The sequence below is a fragment of the Dromiciops gliroides genome, chromosome 2 (assembly GCF_019393635.1).
Source record: "Dromiciops gliroides isolate mDroGli1 chromosome 2, mDroGli1.pri, whole genome shotgun sequence".
Classification (NCBI taxonomy): domain Eukaryota; kingdom Metazoa; phylum Chordata; class Mammalia; order Microbiotheria; family Microbiotheriidae; genus Dromiciops; species Dromiciops gliroides.
Window position 1 is genome coordinate 650,878,483 of NC_057862.1, and position 13,964 is coordinate 650,892,446.

The 13,964-nt window shown below is 45.7% G+C and overlaps 1 protein-coding gene across 1 annotated transcript in view; it reads left to right on the forward strand.

The window, feature by feature from the left end:
- Positions 1-13,964, forward strand: part of TANGO6 (transport and golgi organization 6 homolog) — a 214,603-nt gene that overhangs the window by 169,967 nt on the left and 30,672 nt on the right. The window contains exon 17 of the mRNA XM_043986651.1: positions 5,436-5,549. Coding sequence (XP_043842586.1) covers positions 5,436-5,549 — 114 coding nt within the window. The remainder of the gene's footprint in view (positions 1-5,435; positions 5,550-13,964) is intronic.

Below are 13,964 nucleotides of genomic sequence, written 5' to 3' on the forward strand. Positions count from 1 at the left end.
GCTCCAAGGACTGGCAGGGATGAGTGAGACTTGACGGAAGCCAGGGATGCTAGACCTTGGATATGAAAAAGGAGAATATTCACACAGCACATTGCGGGGGCACAAATACATAATAAGTGAAAATGCCCAGCCCCGGGAGATGGAGCCTCCTGGGTGAGGAACAGTCAGGAGGGCAGTGTCACCAGATTGCAGGGAATGGGGAGAAGGGAGGGCAAGGTGCAAGAAGACGGGGAATGGAGGAAGGGCCAGATCATGAAAGATTTTTAAAACCAGACAGAATTTTATGTGACCCTGGAAGTAACAGGGATGGGGGGGCGGGGTGTAACACAGTCAGAGCTGTGCTTTGGGAAGATCCATTGGGCAGCACAGTGAGCAGAGACTTAGGGAAGCCGGCCCCTCAGTGGGCTATTGCGCGAGTCCGGGTGTAAGGTGTTGAGAGCCTGCAGCAGGGTGCTGGCAGCTTCAGAGGAGAGAAGGGCACATACAAGGATGTCTGATGGCGGCTGGCACCGCTATCACAAGCTTGGGTGGTTCTAAGGGGGGTGGTGCCCTTGATGTCAAATTAGGCAAATTAGGAGGAAGGGTGAGCTTAGGGGAAAGTTCAATTGAGTGTGACCTTAGCAGTGTATTATTGGGAAACTCAGACATGAACAATCTGTTCTCTTCACTCAGTCAGTCAACATTGGCTAAGCTCCTATGAGGGCTGGCACTGTGCTTCAGATAGAGGGAAGTGTCACCCTCTTGGTCTTAACCACTTTCTAGACACCTCTGTTCCATGCTGCCCATACTGAGCAATCATCAGACCCCAGATTCCATTTAGTCAGCTCTCACTTTACCTGGTTCCAAGCCCACCGTGCCACTTCTAGAAACCTCTTTTTGTTCTTGTTGTTGTTGTTGTTGTTTGTCCTTTGTTCTCAAATAGAACCGTGTCATTGGGGTGATGTCATGACTTGCACTGAATTTGATTTAATCGAAGGTGCAAGGTCACCAACCTCACTCTCTCCTCCAGAGCCATCTGGTTCCAGGGGCAAGGTATACATCAGGACAACTGGAGATGTCCCTGAATGTTTAAGGCATTGGGGTTAAGTGACTTGCCTAGAGTCACACAAGCCAGTGAGTGTCAGAAGTGAGATTTTAATTCAGGTCCTCCTAACTTCAGTGCCAGTGCTCTATCCACTGGCTAGTGGATAGCTGCCCCAAGAAATCTCTGTCACAGCTCTTAATAAAAATAGCCCTGTCAGGTTTGCAAAGATGTTATCTCACTTGAACGTCACGAAAACCAACTGCGTGAGATAGATAGTAGTATCATCCCCATTTTTACAAATGAGAAAACTGAGGATGAGAGGTTAGGTGATCTGCCTAGGATCACACTTTTAATAAGTGTCTGAGGCAGGGTCTTTCTGACTCAAGGACACTCTCTTCAATGTGCCACCTGGCTGTGTGTGCTCCAGCCTCCTCTTCCTCATTCTCTTCCTCATTCCCTTCCTCCTTCTCCTCCTACCTGTGGCTCTAATGGGTGAGCTTTCACCTTATTTTGCTAGCTTTGAAAACACATTATCTTATTTTATTTTATGTTTGGTGAGGCAATTGGGGTTAAGTGACTTGCCCAGGGTCACACAACTAGTAAGTGTTAAGTGTCTGAGGCTGGACTTGAACTCAGGTCCTCCTGAATCCAGGGCCGGTGCTCTATCCACTGCGCCACCTAGTTGCCACACTAGCTCTGAAAACAGAAATCAAATCAAGATCTATCAATTGACTCTCCATCTTGACCACCACTCCATTGTATGTGTTGCTTTCCTCCCTTAGAATGTAAGCTGATGTTCGTATCCCCAAAGAGGAGCACACAGTGTTTGCTTAATACGTACTTTTAAATTTTAAACTGAACACAGTTATGGCTCTGTGGCCTGCACACTCACAACTGTCACCAGTGCCCTTACTCCATGAATGTGTGTCTCCGGACCATGGGAAGAGCTTAGTCTGGGTGGCCCAGATCTAGACTGCGCTCTGGTGTACTCACTAATGGAAGTAGCCAGGACTCAGATTCAGTGATTCTACAATCCTGTACAAGGAATTCAGGTTTTTCTTCTATGTGGTGTCAAGATTTGACATGCTTGGGAAGTGTTTTTGTTTCTCCCTGTTTCTGCTGGTTCCTGTCAAGATCTGTTTTACTTGAAAACAGAGAGACAGTATAATATAATGGAAAGACCGCTGGATTTGGGCTTAGGAGACCAGCCCTTCCCAATTACCTGCGTGACACTGGATAAGTTCCTTCACTTCTCTTGACTACACTTTTTTTAAAAACCTCTTTCTGTAAAATGAGATGGTTGAACTTTATCAGCAGTTCTTAACCTGAGGCCATGATTCATGGTAGGATCTCAGGACTTCTGTGAAGTCAATTGGGGGGGAAATGCCTTTTTATTTTCACTGACCTCTCACTGAAATTTAGTGACAAACAAATGATTCTGAGAAGGGGCCCATCGGCTTCACCAGATTGCCCATGGGGTCCATGAGAGAAAAAAGGTCAAGAACCCCCAGAATAGACACTCTCTGATTTTTCTCCTAGATGCGACATCCTTTGAAATTGAACCTTGATAGCTCTGAGCTTCCTTCATCTTTATCTCTCTTCTCCACAAGCAGGGACAATTTATAATTAAACCAGGAAGGAAGAAGCCTTCCTCTGCATGGTTAATAAGACGTTTTCAGCAGCTCCAAACAGGTGGCGCACAGGTCATGTAGACCTGGGAGGAATGAGAGAGAGAAAAGAAATATTAAACCGATGCATGACTAAGTAGACTTTACATTTTATGTAGGTCAAGGCTTTCAGGGCAGAAGGCATATATAAGCCGATAATTGGAGTGGTGGAGGGAAGAGAGAGGAGCTGAGCAAGTTCCGTGTTCCAGCGGGACCGACAAAGCACGCCACATGGCCTAGAGAGCACCTCTCCTCCCAGTTTGTAACACGATGTCTTTCTTCCAGACGTGCTCAGTAGGGAGATTGAGGAGTCTGCCATCGGAGGGAAAAACCACGCTCTCTTTACTTTTCTGCCTCTGCTCTCTTTGGAAGGTGTCGAGGCCCTTGCATGTCATGGGGCTCAGGCCTCATCGTCCAGAATTGCTCAGGAAACCTCCGTCTGTTCACAGTTCCCTTTCTCTTTGTCCTGGATGGCCGAGCGCACCCAGGCTCGGTACACTCCTGCATATCAGTCACCCCTCCGCCTGTGGCTGCTTTCCAGATCATTTCAGCGAGGTGGGGCCCGCTGCCTCCCAAGTGTGTCTGTGAGCAGGGGGCACCGGAGGGCTGACTTGTCTCAGGGGAAGGCAGTTTAAAGGCAGGTAGTCGTATGCTTCTCTCCCCTGATTCCAGACGTTGCCAGAGTCACTGGTGGGTTCTGAATGCTGAGAATTGCCATCGAGGCACGGTCCCCACAACCTAGTGAATCTGAGCCAGTGGGCGTTCTAGATTAGGAAGCAGACCAAAGCCTGTGAGGGGGAAGGACCGTCATTTCCTCAACCGAACCTAGAGGGAGGGAGGCAAAACCCAGAGGAGCGTCTGCCCTTCCCTTTGTCCCAAGCACACTTTCACCCCAGGTCCCACCTGGCTGGATCAACCCCAGGGCTTCTGTGTGTCAGAAGCGACTCAGGCTCGGCTCAAACTTGTCTCTGATTTTAGCTTTTTGCCTTGTAAATCCTCTGCCTCCAAGGAGAGTCAGCCCTTGTATCTGCTGCCTTTTTGGAGGACACCCAACAAATTCCTGCTTGAGGATCCCGTTAATGCCAGGCACATAGAGACTGTCATGGGTGCTGTGGTCAGGATGACCAGTAGCGTTAGAGGGGAGCTTGGAGAAGGCTTGGCTGGATCTCCCTGAGAAGCAGCCACAGTATCTGAGCTGTTTTGAGTTTTCCCTTCTGTTGTGGGTTGCAAGTGTATCTATTAGAATTAGAATTTGATTAAATGCCAGTGCATCCCAGATGCAATTATCTTTAAGAACGTGCTACTTCTGCTAATCCTCTCTGCTGTTGCCGATTAATTAGGCACTTTGAACTATGCCCAACTGTTTGAAAGCTGTGACAAATACAACCCGCAGAGTTTAAATTTCCAACAAGCTCCTCTTCTCATGTATTCCTGAGGTCTTCTTTTAAAAGCCATTCTTTAAGAAAACTTATTATGTATTTGTGCATATTTGCAAACACTCAGTCTGCCTGTTTCCTTATTACAGAAAAAATATCTTCTCTGCTGGCCCAGAAATATATTAATAGATATGGTGTGGCAAAAGGCAAATGAGATGTGGAATCAGAGAACCCGAGACTGAGCGCTGCTCTATCCCTCAGGTTACCTAGAACGAGTCACTTACCTTTAGTCATCCCGGAAGGAAGGGGTTGGACTCATTTATCAAGGTCTAAATCTTATATCATATATGTGTGTGTTTACACACAACTTTTTTTTTAAAGCAAATAATACATGACAAGAGCAATCATGCAATTTTGACTTAGCTGAAAGTTGTTACAACATTGGCTCATCCCTCCTTCCTGGTTCTTAGAGCTGAATTTTCTCTTTTCCTGAGTTGGATCTTTTTTTTTCCGGGACAGTGAGGGTTAAGTGACTTGCCCAGGGTCACACAGCTAGTAAGTGTCAAGTGTCTGAGACCAGATTTGAACTCAGGTCCTCCTGAATCCAGGGCTGGTGCTTTATCCATTGCGCCACCTAGCTGCCCCGGAGTTGGATCTTTTAAAACAGAGTTTCTCACTAAAGGCATTAGTGTGTCATTCTAGGGCCTAGAGTTCTCTGAGGACTCCTCAGGGGGAGGGAGGGTGGTCAGCCTGGGAAAAGCTGCAAGATATCAGCTATTTCCACAGTACTTCATTTGGGAACGTGATTCTTAGGCAGGCTCATTGCCTCCTTTAGAACCAATCGTGTGCAGTAAATTAGCACCGTCACTCTGTTTTACCGCTGAAGAAACCTTTCTTTGGTGAGTCCTGACATGAGGTTGGGGCTAACATTGAATCAGAGATTGGATTTGGTAACAAACCATTCCTGCTTCCCAGAGCATGTGCAGATTCACATCTGGCCTCGATCAGCCGGGTTCCCATGACTGTCAGCTTGCTCTATTTTTGCTCTTCTTATTTCTAGAGAAAATATTTCCATGTTGCTTCATTTTTTCCCCTCTGTGTGTATGACCATCTCCTTCCCATTCCCTACTTGCCTCTAAAACACTGGCACCATTTTTCCCCTGCAAAATCAGGAGACCAGGAGCTGGTTTCCTTCTCCTGAGGGAGGAAAATTGAGAATGATATTGAGAATTCAGAATAAGAGTTGAGTATTGAGGATGATGGACATCACTGCCTACTTGAAACTGGACCTCTGCTATTGAATTTAAAGTTGAGCGAAAGGAAGTCCAACACCCGTGTTCTCTGACTTCTCTTTCCTTATCTCCTAAGGTGACATCTTGCTTGATTGCCGTCGCTAAGACAGACCCCGAGGCCCAGGTTCGAAGAGCTGCCGTCCATGTGGTGGTGCTTCTGTTCCGGGGACTCAGCCAGAAAGCGACTGAAGTAAGTGTGTCCCGATGCCCCATCTGGCTGTCTGTCTCCCGCCTCTTGCCCGAGCAGGCCGCTGGTCTTATTTTTGTAGATGCCCTTTCATACGTGCCTTAGTCCAGAAGGGCATTGTACAAGGACAGTTATGTTGTCTTATCCTCAGTGAATGCCTCTAAACCTCTGTATGACATATGTGACGAACAAAACCCCAGCTGCTAGGAATACCAGTGGAGCGGTGTGTACTCAGGCACCTCAAGTTCTAGAATTCATCTTGTAGGGACAAGTTTCCAAGAGTTACATCCACAGAATGAGTGAGTTAGCGGCATGGAGCATGCCTCAGCCTCTGCAGCATGAACTTTAGTGACTTCTCACCTTGACTCAGTGGTTGGTGCTGAATCACTGAAAAACCCACTAGGAAGATTTCCTTTTGAGATGCTGCTGATATCCGTTCTGACTGGGGTGTGGTGATGGGATTTTATTGTGCTGTTTTAAATGAACCATTTACCCTTGGGCATTCTTCCCCAGGATCCCTGACACAGGAGGGAGAAAAAGTTAGAGAATGATGCCACTCTAGAAGGGAGTTCAGGGATCATCAGCTCCCTTGTTTGATGGGGGAACAGATGGAGGTCCCAAGAAGTTAAGTAATAATAATAGCTAGTAGTAACAATACTTAATATTCATATAGTACTTAAGGTTAGCAAAGCACTTTGCCTATATTATCTCCTTTGTTTCTCACAATTAACCTGTGAACCAGGTATTGCTATTAACCTCATTTTATTCATGAAGAAACTAAAGCTAAGAAAAGTTAAGTGACTTACCCAGGGTCACAGAGCCAGCCTCTGAGGCAGGATTCAGACTCTGGTCCTACTGCCTCAAGCCTAGCGCTCGATCCTCCCTTCTGCCTAGATGCCTCAAATGACCCGTCCAAGGTTAATTCAACTAACTTCAACACACTGTTCTAAGTGATTCCTTATGTGGTGAACACTGGGGATACAGTGACAAAAACAAGAGTCCCTATCCTCAGGGAGCTTACATTCATCTAGAGAGCTAAAGAAAAGGTTTATGGAGGACCCAGGATCACACAGCTACCAAGTGTCTGAGGCTTAATTTGAACTCAGGTCTTCCTAACTCTAGGCCCACCCTCTAACCCATGTGCCACCAGCTTCCCTGCATAGAGAAAAGCATGTGTTAATTCACAGAAACAGGTCTGAGATGTTGCGTTTAGGAAACAGGTGATAATCCCCACTGAGGTTCCACTTTGTATCTATCAGATTGAAGAAATTGACAAAAAAGGAAAATGTTAAATATTGAAGAGACTGTAGAAAACAGGCAGATTCATGAATTGGTGGTGGTACTATGAATTGCTCTCTCTGTTCTGGAAAGCAGTTTTGCAGCTAGTCCCAAAAAAGTGACTAAACCTTTGACCCAGAAATAGTACAGGAAGGGCCAGAAGTCATGAAGGGGTTTCAATATTTAATAGCTCCTTTATTTTTTGTTTTTTATTTACAACAGTATGGCATCATATATATAGGAAAATATATAGATAGGAAATAGAGAAAAAATAATTTTCAAAAAGTTATTAAAACATCAGACCCATTCCTGACTTTTGGCTTACCCTGTACTATTCTATCTTTTTTCCAAAGAGATTTTTAGGAAAAGAACACATATGTATAAAAATATTTGTAGCAACTTTTTTTATCATGCCAAAAAACTAGAAACTCAACAGTGGACACCAACTGGGGATTGGCTAAAAATATTATGGCTGATGAGTGTAATGCAATACTATTATGCCATAAAAAATGAGGAAAGGGATGGTCTTAGAGAAACCTAGGAAGACTTCCACAAACTGATGCACAGTGAAGTGAACAGAACCAAGAGAATAAACTTATGCAGTAACAATAACATTGTAAAAGTGAACAACTTTGAAAGACTTCAGAACTCTGATCTAAACAATAACCAGTCAGGATTCCAGAGAACTGATGAAAAAGAATACTAACCATTTCCTGACAGAGAGGTGGTAAACTCAGAGTAGAAAATGAGATACACATTATTGAACATGGCCAATGTGGGCATTTGTTTTGCTTAACTATGTATATTTGGTGCAAAAGTTTTACTTTTCTCCCCCAGGGAAAGAAAAACAAATGCCATTTTTTAAAAAGACTTTTTAAAAAGGTAAAAGATTCCTTTGGCTGAAATGTAGAGTATACAAAGGAAAATAATGTGAAATAAGACTGGAAAGAAAGGTGAGTATGTGCCATATTGTGAAATGCTTTCAATGTGAGGCTAAGAAGTTAGTCTATTATTCTGAAGGTAAGAAAAACCACTGAAGACTTTTGAACAGGTGATACACAGGACTAGATCTGTTCCTCAGGAATATTATTTGGACAGTCCTTTGGAGGACTGGAAAGGAAAGAGGCTGGAAGCAGGGAGACCAATTAAGAGGCTCTGGGTGAGGCTCACCTACATTATAGCAGAAGCTGTGTGAATAGAGAATGGGCACTGAGGGGAGGCACACTGTGAAAGCAAAATCCACAGGACTTGGCAGCTCTCACTGTGTGGGGGAGTTGAGGCAGGAGGATGAGTCAAGGATGACTTGGAAATTACTAACCTGGGTGACTAGGAGGGTGGTGATGCCCACCACAAAACTGGGAAGTTTTCAGGAGCAGAAGGTTAGGAGGAGATCATGATGAGTTCTGTTATGGACATGTTGAATATGAGGTCCTGGTGGTACATCCAGGTGGAAGTGTCCAGTCGGCCCTTTGAAACGGGTGACTGGAATGCTGGAGAGAGAATATTAGGACTGGCTGTGTCACTTTGGTAATAGTCTGCACAGAGACGATCACTGAATCATGGGAACAAAGGAGATCAGCACAGGAAGATGTAGTGAAGAGAGCCAGGACAGAGCCTTAGTGGGGGAGGGGACTGATACTTACGGATAATGAACCAGCAAAGATACCAGGGGATAAGAAGAATCAGGAGAGAAGAGGATCCTTATGGCCAAAGATCAGAGGGCCATAGGTTTAGAGCTAGAGGGGGTCTTAGATGTCACCTAGTCCAACATCTTCATTTTACAGACAAGGAAACCAATGCCCAGAGATGAAGTGATTTGCCCAGGTCACCCAGTAATCGGGTAATATGTAACCAAGTAATAAGAATTCCATTCAAAGACAAAAGGAAGAGATGGTGAGGGGCAGCTAGGTGGCACAGTAGATAAAGCCTGGACCTGGATTCAAGAGGACGTGAGTTCAAATCCGGCCTCTGACATGATAAGGTCAGAAGCCAGATTACAAGGCACTGAGAAATGATTGAGTGATGACGAAATGGGTGCATCCAGTGTAGACTGTTCTTTTATTTCAGAGTTTGGCAATAAAAGGGAAGCAAGAAATGAGGCAGTGGGGTCCATTCTTTTAAGGATGGGTAAGAGCAGGTCATTTTTATAGGCAGCAGGGAAGTAGTCAGTGGCCAAGGAAAAGAGTAAAACAAGAGTCAAAGAGGGGGGGTGGCTAGGTGGCACAGTGGATAAAGCACTGGCCCTGGATTCAGGAGTACCTGAGTTCAAATCCAGCCTCAGACACTTGACACTTACTAGCTGTGTGACCCTGGGCAAGTCACTTAACCCCCATTGCCCTGCAAAAAAAAGAGTCAAAGAGAGTCCTACATGGAGCTAATCCCTGGAGGGCAGAGAGGAGGGCATGGGGTCAAGGGCACAAGCAGGAAGAGCGCTCAGAGGAGGCGGGTGAGGGAAGGCCATGGCAGATGTCCTCCATTCTTTCAGTAAAGTAGACTATAAGATCACCCACTTTGGGAGTGGGGATTGATTAGAGAAGGCTGCCACTTCTACCTGGGGCAAGATAAAAGGTTTGCCCTGTAGCTGTGAGGACCCAGTTGAGATTAGATCACATGAATTTGTCACGGATCAAGCAGTCACAATTCTACCACCAGCTTCTTGAGGGTAGTGAATGGCATCAGGACAAGGAGGCAAAGGGATTACAGGGTGGAGGGGAATGCATCGCTGAATTGGTAACCAGTAAGTAGGGTCAAGACGATGAAGGGAAGAAAGGCCGGCGCAGGGCTCTAATAAAGTTACTCTAGGAGAATAGGGTTGCACTGAGGACCCAAGTGTGGGTCTAAGAAGAGTGAGGCAGGAGGATAAGTCAGGGAGGGGAATGGCAGGGTTCAGGATGATGGAGGGGGACTAGTTTGGGGTTGTGGTACAGACTGAATTATGATTGCCCTGGGATCCCCAGAGCCAGAATGATGCAGGTGACCACCAGATTCACCAAGAATGGAGAGGAAAGCTGTGAGACAGTTACTGACTCCTTGAGTGAAGAGGGAGGGTGATGTGGGGGCTAACAGAGCCACCAGGCTGCTGTTGTGGCCGGGTCTGGAAGGAGCACCAGGGACTGGGGAGTGTGCCGAGTCCTCTTGCCTCCGGAGCCGCAGAGGATGGCCTACACTCACGTCTCTTCCAGGAAAAGCCAGGATTCTCTGAGTGCCAGAAGATAGAAGAAGATGGCCACGATGAAGAGGAGTTTGCTAGCAGGAGAAGAGACTCAGTAGGGAATGGCACAAGGATGAGCTAGGGAGCGTGAAAATGTGAGGAGAGGTAGGAGGGGAGGTGGTTTTTTGCTTCTGTTCAAGGAAGTGGGAGGTATGGACAGGGCAGGCACCGGGTGATTGGAACAGGAAATCAGCCTCAGGGACAGTGGTGACCAGCAGGCAGGGGCAGAACCAGAGGCAGCCCACCGTTCTCTCCCTCCCAGCCCCTGTGCCACGATCCTCGTAATCCTCTCCTTCCATACAAATTCTGGGGAAGGTTAGTATCCACTTGTCATCAGACTTCCAGAGAATCATTGACTCATAGGACCCTACAAGAGGCCTTGGAAGCTGCCATGTCCCCTCCTCCCATTTTGCAAAGGAGGAAGTAATGGAATGGAGTTGTTGGGTGAGTTGACCAGGATGCCATGGCTACTAAAAGCCCAAGCTAGGATTTGAACGTGTGTAGAGCCCTAGCCATTCAACCATTCATTCAACAAGTATGTATGTATTTGCTCACCTTACTATATGGAAGGCATTGTGCTAGGTGTAGTGAAGGATGAAAATAGATTCAAGGAGAATTTGAGATAAGTCCATGCATGAATTTAAAAGCTTTTGGGGAAGTGAGAAATGGAGAAACACACCTCTCTTCCCTTAGAGGTCTGATATCACAGAGAACAATTGTTCTGCCCCACAAGTCACTTGCCGGTCCATCCATCAGACACACAGACTACTGGGCTGGATTCCCCGTGAATCTGACTTGGCGCAGCACTTCTTAGATTCTTTTATGAAATGAAGAAAGAGCAGACCCAGGAGACAGCATGTAGAGATGGGCATTTCTGCAACTGAGCCTCGCATGCAACACTTTCTAGCATTCTGGACCAGTCAGCCCACGGGCTTCATTAGGCCAGAGTTTGCCTGCATCAAGTTCCTGATCACTCCATCTTACTGCTGTTCCCTTGTGAACTTAGTAGAAGTCTTTCCCTAAATACCCATCTGGCCTCCTTCACTACCCTCTGTGGGGGCTCTTGATCATCAGTGGAATTTCCCTTCTACCCTTTTCTGTAGGTTTCAGTTTCTCTGTGTGCAAGGGGGAGAGAAGTTTGGCAGCCTCTCAAAGGCAGATGTGGCATACCTAATAACAAAAAATACTTAGGGGGGCAGCTAGGTGGTGCAGTGAATAAAGCAGTGGCCCTGGATTCCAATCCGGCCTCAAACACTTGACACTTACTAGCTGTGTGACCCTGGGCAAGTCACTTAACCCTCATTGCCCCACCCCCCAAAAATACTTAGAAGGGAGAGAACTTTCACTTGGGGGGATGAGGGGGTGGAGGTTTGTGACTCCACAGAAGGGAGTATATCAGAACTTATCATTCAAATAATTAACTAACATGTTGCTGACAATTTTCTGGGGGTACAGTGGACACAGTGCTCTCGCTCTCTTTTTGTGTGTGGCGGGGAGGGGCAGTGAGGGTTAAGTGACTTGCCCAGGGTCACACAGCTAGTAAGTGACACATAGCTCTTGGCTGAGAATTTGCTCAGCAGGTGGAAACTAAGGAAGACTCTTATGTTTGGACCCATTAGTATATAGATGTACATCAAACAAGACTGAGCACACCAGACCTTAGGAGCTCCAGAAGAGAGAGAGAGAGAATGAGAACAGACTGCCTTCCTTAATGATTTAGCTGCATATGACATCAGTCACTTTTGCCAGAGCCATGTTAGTGAAAGCCCCCTACCCTCTTTTCCAGTCGACTTCCCCATCTGTTCCCTATTGAAATGCTACCTAAAGTTAGAAGCCGCGCTCACTTAATCAAGAAAAGGAAATGGGAAAGGATGAATTATGGACCCACTTCCTGGTGCATCCTTGAGGGCAGGTGTGTTAAATCCCCTAATGGCAGGTATGTTTATAATCAGGGCATTTTAATGAGAAGCGGAGATAACCTCAAAGCTTTCAATCTGGGATTTGCTTGTGACGCTTCTATTTTGCCCTCGAGAGCAGCTGGAACAAAAATGCCACTTTGATGATGGAGGTTTTTTCCTAATCGCTGGTCTCTCCTCCATAAAGGAGAATAATACGGGGTTTCACTGTGTTTCTTGTTTGCCAAATGTCTACCGAGCACCTTTGTTGCTCTGTTGTCTTGAAAAGGAGATAGAAGGACCAATAAAAGAATTGCAGAGAATTTGAAGGAGACATTCCTCAGAAATCTAGAGACAGGTTAGGGGAGAGAGGTTACAAATTCTTCCCAACTACTTTGTTAGGCTTCATTAAATCTGCCAGCATCCTCTCCTGAGGTGCCCCATATGCTGTACAGACAGCTTTCAGTTACTCACACATAGAGATTTGTGGAAAATTTTATGTTCAGCATCTTGTTGACCATAATACCTATTCTGCTCGCTTAAGATTTTTGAGGACCTCACCAGTGTTTTCGTTTACCCGTATTCCCACATTTGGTCTGCAGCCCAAGAGGAGCTGGAAAGAAAGACCTTTGGAACACTCTTTCCCTTGGGTGAAGAATGAATTAGGTAACGGCAAGCTTAGAAAATGCCTGTATTTTTGTAATAGCAAAAAAGTGCACGGCCATCAATTGGGAATGGATAAACAAATCATGGTACACAAATGTAATGCAATGTTACAGGGTTCTAAGATGGGATATGAAGAATACAGAGAGGCATGGGAAGACCTGAACTAGCACATAGTGAAGCAAGGGGACCAGGAAAGCGACGTACACAATGACCACAACAATGCAATATAGATCCACACTGAATGCTGTGTGGTTATAATGACCAAGCACGGTCCCCTAAAATACGGGAATGCACCTCCCTACCCTCTCTTGCAGAACTCAGGGATTAGGAAGGTGAAGCACAGAGTTGTTAGATGATGTGCTGGTTGGTTAATTTTTGCTTAACTGATTTTTTTTTCCTTTATTTTTTCTTCATTAGTGGATGGCACACTGCATGGGGGAGGAGGGAGGGATAGATTGGGAAAGGAAGTTGGTAGAAAAACAAAGGATAGCAATAGAAATTCCTGTCATAAAAAAAGGAAGAATTGCTGGGGTTAGTCTAGTGACTTGCATCAGCCTCAAGGTTGAAAATATCTGTCCTGGGGCAGCTAGGTGGTGCAGTGGATAGAGCACTGGCCCTGGAGTCAGGAGGACCTGAGTTCAAATCCGGCCTCAGACACTTAAAACTTACTAGCTATGTGACCCTGGGCAAGTCACTTAACCCCCATTGCCTCACTAAAAAAAAAAAGAAAAGAAAGAAAGAAAATATCTGTCCTTAGCATGGAGTAACAGTTGGGGAATTGTTGAGTGGAAAGATTGTTGGCTAGAGTCAGAGGACCTGAGTTCAAATCCCACTTCAACCACTACCTCTGTGACCTTAGGCTGGTCATTCAACTTTTCTCAGCAACAGTCACCTCATCTGTTAAATGGGGGGATTCACCTACAGGGTCACTGAGGTCTCTTCAAGTCCTGGACTTGTGACCCTGAGTTTGTTGAAACTGGCCCCAGGGCAGCTAGGTGGCGCAGTGGATAGAGCACTTGCCCTAGATTCAGGAGGACCTGAGTTCAAATCCGGCCTCAGACACTTAATGCTTACTAGCTGTGTGACCCTGGGAAAGTCACTTAACCCCAATCGCCCGGCCAAAAAACAAACAAACAAAACCAGACAACAAAAAAAAAAACACCATAGAAACTAGCCCAAGATCTTCAAAATGCAGCTTTTAATTTTGTTCAATGTTATGAACTTCCCCAAACCTCCTTATTCAGATGAAGAACAGAAATATCTTTCAGAGAATATAAGTAAATTTTAGTTAATCCATTATTTCAGATTGGCTTAGCCACTGTTCTCCTTCTGTTAGGATATATCATTGAAAGTTGACTGTGTTTAGGA